The sequence below is a fragment of the Triturus cristatus genome, chromosome 8, assembly GCF_964204655.1.
Source record: "Triturus cristatus chromosome 8, aTriCri1.1, whole genome shotgun sequence".
Taxonomy (NCBI): Eukaryota; Metazoa; Chordata; class Amphibia; order Caudata; family Salamandridae; genus Triturus; species Triturus cristatus.
In genome coordinates, this window is record NC_140591.1 from 278,074,009 (window position 1) to 278,081,570 (window position 7,562).

A 7,562-nucleotide genomic window follows, 5' to 3' on the forward strand; every position below is an offset into this window, starting at 1 on the left:
AATACTGCAGCAAAGGCAGGGGGAGGGTCAGGATGGGGCGGGGGGGAGCAGAGCAATGCTTCTTCTAGTGTTTTGAAGGGTGCGCATCAGAGACTCAAGGCGGATAGAGTAACGGCCCCTCCTGCTCAATTGGTTAGGCAGCGGGATCCAATGCAGACGCCGACCTTGACGCCAGGTAGGGCACTGCATGGATCGGGGAGCGGGTCAGGCGGCGCACCACAGGTCAGGGTATCGGTAGGCACGGATGAGGGGGGGGAAGACGGGGGTGCGTTTGAATTAAGGAACGTACGTGATTGATACAGGGGTGGGGTAGGAAGACCCGGGTACAGATGGGAGTGGTTCCTCAGACGACAAGGGGGATGGGGGGGGGGGGAACACACACAAAGGGTAAGGACGGATAGGAGAGTCATGATGTACCGGTGCGCAAGCTGCCGTATATGGGCATTGCGAAGCCTTTGGGGGCGCACTTGTCGTTGGCCACCAAGGAGAAGATATGGAAGGGGGAGTACATGGACATATTGAAGCTCCTGCATCGCGAGCTGACGGCGAAGGGGGGGTCTAAGGAGGAAGAGCTGGAGCTGACTCGGTGGCCCAGGGTGCCCCTGAACATCAAGAATTGGTCGGCGGGTTTCTTGATCTTTGCAAGTGTGTACTGTGATAAGTACCCGGAAAGGTCCGGCCCGCTTTTTAAATACATGGACGTGATACGGCGGGCGCAGGTCACATACAGGGGTTACGCTTGGTCGCACTATGACAAAGAGTTTCGAGCGCGTTTGGCCTGGGACCCGGAGGCGAAATGGGGGGGAAAATCGATTCGGATCTCTACCAGCAGACTATGGGAGGGGCAAAGTTTGGGAAAACAATATACACAGCCAGCGGTTTACCGCTTGCACCTCGCCCCTTTCCAGCCCGCTCCACCCAGGGTGGGGTGGGGCAGGGAGAGAGTTCCGTCGGTGCCTCAGTGGGAGCGTGTTGGGATTACAACAAGGGCGCTTGTGCACGGCAATATTGCAAGTTCCGGCACGAATGTTCCAAATGCACAAAGCGCCACCCGGTGGTGCACTGCTGGGGGACAGGGGGCGGCAGCCAGGGGCAGCAGTCCGCAACAACGCGGCAACAGTCAGTGGGCAAGGGTGGTAGGGGAGGACATGGGGCTTTGGGGAAAGGCTCATACGCCAGTTAAACAGGACCGGCTGGAAACCTTCTTGGCGTCTTACCCACGGACCGAAGACGCGAGGCTGTTACGACCAGGGTTTCGGGAGGGTTTCCGGCTGTGGTACGAGGGTCCACGAATCGCCCGGTGGGCCGGAAATCTGAAATCTGCCAATATGCATAAGGCGGTGGTTCGGGAAAAACTGGGCAAGGAGGTACGGGAGAGGCGGATGGCAGGCCCTTTTCGAGAGGCCCCTATTCGGTACCTGATTATCTCCCCCATAGGTGTGGTGCCGAAGAAAGATCCTGGCCAGTATCGACTGATTCAACATCTGTCATGGCCGGAGGGGCCGACGGTCAATGATTACATAGCGGCCTAACTGTCGTCTGTATCTTACTCCTCGGTGGATGTGGCGCGCCGTTTGGTGGAGACAGTGGGGGCGGGCGCCCTAATGGCAAAATGTGACATCAAGTCGGCTTTCCGGCTGTTACCGGTGCACCCGAAGGATTACCAACTGCTGGGGATACAGTTCGACGGGTCCATCTTTGTCGACAAAGCGTTGCCCATGGGGTGTTCAATCCCGTGCGCTTTGTTTGAAAGTTTCAGCACCTTTTTGCAGTGGGTCTTGTCGTGGCGCACGGGCAAAGAGACGGTGACGCACTACCTGGATGACTTTTTCCTGGTGGCACAGCCCGGTTCGGCGGACTGCCAGCAACAGCTGGACAGTTTTACAGACCTCATGGGCTACCTGGGTGTGCCCCTGGCGCCATCGAAGACACAAGGTCCCAGCACGGTGCTGTAATTTCTGGGAATAGAGTTAGACTCGGTGGCCATGGAGGCACGCTTGCCGGGGGACAAGAAGGTGCATATGCTGTTGTTGGTGGACACTATGTTGGGGAAACAGAAAGTGACGGTGCAGGTTCTTTTGGGCCATTTGAACTTTGTGTGCCGAGTGGTGCGGGCGGGACGCACATTTTGCAGACGTTTGGGGTTGTCCCTGTCCGGTGTGACACTACCGCAACATCATCTGCACTTGTCGGCGGGTACGAGGGAGGACCTGCGTATGTGGCGGGCATTCTTGGAGCGCTTTAATGGTATCCCCATGGCTCCTCTGGAAGAGTGGGAATGGGACGTGACCATCTCTTCGGACGTGGCGGGGGTAGGCGGTTTTGGGCAGGGGAGGTGGTGCGCGGAGATCTGGCCACCAGCTCCGCAGAACGGGGGGAGGAGCATTGCATTCTTGGAACTGTTTCCCCTGGTGGTGGCAGTGACGGTGTGGGCACAAGAGCTAGCGCACAAAAAGGTGATTTTCAAGGTGGATAACATGTCGGTGGTACACGTCGTGAATCGGCAGTCGGCCAGGGATCCGCAGGTGCTCATGCTGTTGAGGGTGTTTGTACTGCAATGTTTGGAGCATGACATTTTGTTTCAAACCCGGCATGTGCCAGGGGTGGACAATGACATTGCGGATGCTTTGTCTCGTTCACAGTGGCAGAGGTTCCATAGGTTAGCCACGGAGGCGGACGAATGCAAGATGCCGGTGCCAGCGGGGCTGTGGTCGGTAGGAGAGAGAGCGTCGTGCAACTGGTAAGAGGGTCCGTGGCCGCTTCCACATGGAAGGCGTACGAGCAGGCATGGCGGGAATTTTTGGACAGCGGGGCAGCAAGACATGACAATCACTGGGTGAGGGGCAAACAGGTGGTGCAGTTTATTTTGGCAATGATGGACAGGGGGGGGGAAATGTCAAAAGTGACGATTGCAGGAAAATTGTCAGCCATAGCATTTATGGGGAAGATGTGGTGGGGCTACACACCGTCGGCGGGCGAATTGAGCGTGCGGATATTGGAAGGATGGGTGCGACAGAGGGGCGTCAAGGCACATCAGAGCCGTCCCATCAGGGGGGGTATTCTTGGCGGATTGATACGGCTCATGCCGAATAACTGCTGCAATCGAGAGGAGGCCACTCTGTTTTCCACACTAATGTTGTGGATGTATTTCGGGGCCTTTCGGGTGTCCTAACTAGTAGGGCCAAGGGGTAAGCAGGGACTGCGGTGGGGGGGAGGTGGAATTGCGGTCACGGGAGGTGGCGGTTCTGTTACGGCGCTCGAAGACCGACCAACGGGGTGTGGGTAAGTGGGTGGTCATGGGACCGACCGGTGGTAGATCGAGAGGTGTGCCCCGCGGTGTGGGGGAGAGAGAGGTTGGCGTGCAGGTCGAGTGCGGTGGCGGTTTTTCGCCGGGCCGACGGAGGAAGGGTGACAGCGGCTCAGCTGCTTTGGCTTCTTCGGCACGCTCTGCATGTCATGGGTGAGGATCCCAGAAGTTTTGGGACGCATTCTTTTCGCATAGGGGCAGCGACGGATGCAGCACGGAAAGGGTGGGGGAGGGAAGACCTTATGCGCCTGGGGCGGTGGAAATCGGATTGCTACAAGACGTACATCAGGTTGAGGGGTTGCGGGATGGAGGAGGAGGCATAATGTGCGGTTCCCTTGTTTTACATGTGTGTCTTTTCAGGTGCGGTGTCGGGGCCGGACGCGGCAGGATTGTCCATCCTCATCGTAGGACATTCTTTTGTTAAGAAAGCGGAACATTCTGAATGGGATAAGCACAGGAATCTTAATTTAGAACTGGATCCTAGGCTTTTCAGTTGTCATTGGCAGGGAAAGGGGGCATGAGGTGGCATGAGCTATTTCCGGCATTGAATCAGGTGGTCAGGGGGGAGGGGTGATTTGTCCGGATGTTTTAGTCATTCATTTAGGAGAGAACGATTTGGTGCAATGCAAGGGCTAGGCGTTGTTGAAACAAACGAAGCGGGATTTGATGGAGATTCGGCAGCAGTGGACAGGTTGCCATATAATATGGTCGGAATTTACACCTCTGAGAATTTGGAGGGGGCTGAGCAGCCGGCGGCCATAGATATGGCGCGTAGGAAGATCAATAGGGATATGAGACTTTTTTGAGACAAGGAGTGGTTCGGGAGGATGGATCACCCGGAGCTGCGTTATGCGGCAGTATATTTCTTTAGGGAGGATGGGGTTCATTTGTCCTGCTACGGCATGGAATTGTACATAGTGCAGCTGAAGGAGGCTTTGGACAAGGCAATAGGGGTACACAGGTACCCGAAGCATCAGGATGCCTAAGGGGGGGGGGGGTCGAAGGTTGTCAGGGACGCCCTTCGAGTGGCGTTTTCCTAGGTCATTCGTGATAATGTTGTATGGTTACAGTTATGAAAGAACATACGAAGTTTACCTAGTTAGGTAGGTGTAGAGAAGTTAGGAATGGCAAGTTGTTTTTTATAATTGTTGCAGGGGGGGAAACATGTTAGGGGTGGGGGTAAGGTAGGAAGACAATATTTAGTGAGGCTTAGTTTTGTACGGCACAGGCCAAGGGATTTCTATGTAAGGTGCACCTGTTTCCAATAAAGCGGCCTTTTTCACACCAATAAGCGAGTTTGGGGTCTGTGCTGCCCCCCATGTTGGGCCCAATGGGGTTTTGGGGGGGCGGCCGACCAGGGGGAGGCCGGCCACCCCTGGGGGTTTTTGGGGCCGGGGGGGGGGGGCAGGCAGACCATGGGGGGCGTTTTTGGGCTCCTTGGGCGGTTTTGGGGCTTGGGGGTTTATAGCCGGCCATTTCGGGTCGCGAGCCACCAATTTGGTGGTCGTGACACGACAGCCGGCTCTGGGCTTTTGGTTTTTCCCGCCCTCTCTCCCTGGTTGCCCCTTTTTTCTTTTTGGGTTTTTTGCTGTGGGGCTTGGTTAGACTTTTCAGCTTTCTGCTGGGTTGTTCTTTTGGGAACAGGTGCATCGGGGGGGAGGAAGTTGTATGGGGTTTGTCGCTGGAACAGGAGCGGGTGTGGTGCGCTATGATGCTGGGGGCGTTTTCCTAGGTCAATTGTGATAATGTTGTATGGTTACAGTTATGAAAGAACATACGAAGTTTACCTAGTTAGATAGGTTTAGAGAAGGTAAGAATGGCAAGTTGTTTTTTATAATTGTTGCAGGGGGGGAAACATGTTAGGGGAGGGGGTGGGGGTAAGGTAGGAAGACAATATTTAGTGAGGCTTAGTTTTGTACGGCACAGGCCAAGGGATTTGTATGTAAGATGCACCTGTTTCCAATAAAGCGGCCTTTTTCACACAAATAAGCGAGTTTGTGGTCTGTGCTGCTCCCCATGTTGGGCCCAAATACACACTCTGCCAATACCGCCAACGGCTCCATGTTGAGGGGGATAAATATGGGTGTTTCCTGGCCTCCATTTTGCGGAGGGAGAAGACATTTCCTCTGATGACCTGCTTGACTGATGCAGCCGTGGGCAGGGTACACTCCAGGGGGGAAATTTGGAAGTGTTCAGGCAGCACTTGCAGAAAGTTTATACTGCAGATCAGATGGTCCGAACGGACCGGTATATACCGTTCTTGGGGGTTCTCATTGACACACCTCCTGCCATTGGATTTGGAAGCACAGGTGATCGTTGGGGAGGTTCGTGAGGCATTAAGGGCACTTCCTGGAGCCAAAGTGCTGGGGGCGACTCCACATCCTGTGATTCTGGGCAAATCACTTAATCTCCCCGTGTCCAACAAAAAAAATGAATGTGTCATTGTGTAACGTAACTGGTGCTCATGTAAAGCGCTCCAATACCTTCAGGTCGAGTTTGCGCTATATAAATCTGCAACAACAACAAAAAAAAACATACCCTATGCCTAGCTTAGGCATAGGTGCAAGCCTACCATGGTCCTGAACACCTGCAGATCAAATGCACTGCAAAGATGAAAAGTACATGTGTGTCTGTAGCTCATGTTCAAAATGCATTTCACAAGCGCTTGCTAGACAGCAGAACTACCTTTTCAGCTCTATTAGTCTTAATGCCTTCAGTTGTATGAGGTCAGGAGTAACTATTGCCTTGCAAGGTTTGCGGCGGATAAGTTCTGTGCTACGCAGATAACGAGCACAGCTCTATAAATAAAGTCCTAAATCCTCAAGATATTGCACAAACCGGACGGGTTTACTCCTCTAGGAACGTCAGTTGCCAAAAAGATGTCTACCGTACATGGCTCTATATATATTCAGACATGGTGTCCGGTGAGGCCACCTTGTAATAGCAACAACTAGTATGGGCTTGGAGTCAAACATGACTTATCATTGACATACCCGAAATGACTCTGGACTGTATGTATAGAAAGGCAGCAAGAATTACACAGAGCAGCCGGAAAGATCTCAGTTATGGGGTCTTCTTTAAAAACCCAACAAACGATGCAAACCCTTATCTAAACAATCCTAGCAAATACCACGGCGCTACGGGTACTAGAGGCCAGTAAATAAAGTCACAGAGAGCACGAAACTAAATGATCCAAATTACGTTCCTGTGATTAAATTACAATTGCAGAGAACCGATGAACGTCCACTCTCAAAGGAGAAAAACATCTCACCCCTCCGGAATAAACGCTAGCGCCGGTTAGTAAAGCGCAGTAGTGCCGCCAATGTCGTCTCGCAGCGCTGTACCTATACGTCCAATAGAAATTTAGAATTAAAGAGGAATGGAGGATTAAATACAACACAACGAGACAGTAAAATACAAAATCTGGTTTCGGCAGTGGCGTGCCTCCGTCTGTGCGCCCGGATGCTCTCCTGGGAGACGCTAGGCGGGGTTTGGGGCGGAGTTTCAACCCTGTGATTGGAATTGGAAAGAGGCGGCTCAGCATAGATGCCTGCAGCGTGTCCCACAAACTGGACAGCGCTTTAAAATAAGCAGCGTCCCACCAGCGCTATAAAACAGGCAGCGTCACAAAGGGGCATACGCGTGGATAGGTACCTGAGGGCGAGCTCGTCAGGTTCCGTCCCTCGGGGCTCACGGCCTGGATGAAGAAGTACCTGACGGGCATGACGATGTCCGCCCGCAGCCCTGGTCCCCACACCAGGCTCCTCTGCGGGCTGACGGGCTCCGAGGCGGAGAGGGCGGCCAGGAGGCAGAGGGCGGCCAGGGTCGGAAGCAGCGAGAGGGGATGCCCCGGGCTGGCCATCCTGCACTCGGTCGCAGAGCCACGTCTCCCTGCCCCAGACCAGCACTGAAAACCCAAATTTGAGCTGTTAGTTAAAAGGAAGTTGCCGTCAAACTGTATTGTCTTTGATTGGTGCAGCGTGGGCCTATCCAGAGCGGGAAAGTGACCGCGCACCCCCCACCCCACGGGCTCCTCCTTCCTGGGTGGGTGAGGGGAGAGGAACGAAAGACCCCTACTGCCCGTATACATGCAGAGGCGAACCGGACAACTGGCCTGGCATCTCCCTTTGCCTAGAACGCGCGGCTAAAACTTCAGAGATCTGCTTTCCTTTAGATACAAGCTTTGGCAAAGGTACTGTCGGTCTTTACTAACGACTGGTGCTCATGTAAAGCGCTCCGGTACCTTTGGGTAAAG

The 7,562-nt window shown here is 54.0% G+C and overlaps 1 protein-coding gene across 1 annotated transcript in view; it reads right to left on the reverse strand.

Annotated features, from left to right (window-relative positions):
* POGLUT3 (protein O-glucosyltransferase 3) overlaps positions 1 to 7,251 on the reverse strand; it is an 85,309-nt gene extending 78,058 nt beyond the window's left edge. Inside the window, exon 1 of the mRNA XM_085621515.1 lies at positions 6,962 to 7,251. Coding sequence (XP_085477641.1) covers positions 6,962 to 7,169 — 208 coding nt within the window. The 5' untranslated portion in view covers positions 7,170 to 7,251. The remainder of the gene's footprint in view (positions 1 to 6,961) is intronic.
* Between the last annotated feature and the right edge of the window lie 311 nt (positions 7,252 to 7,562).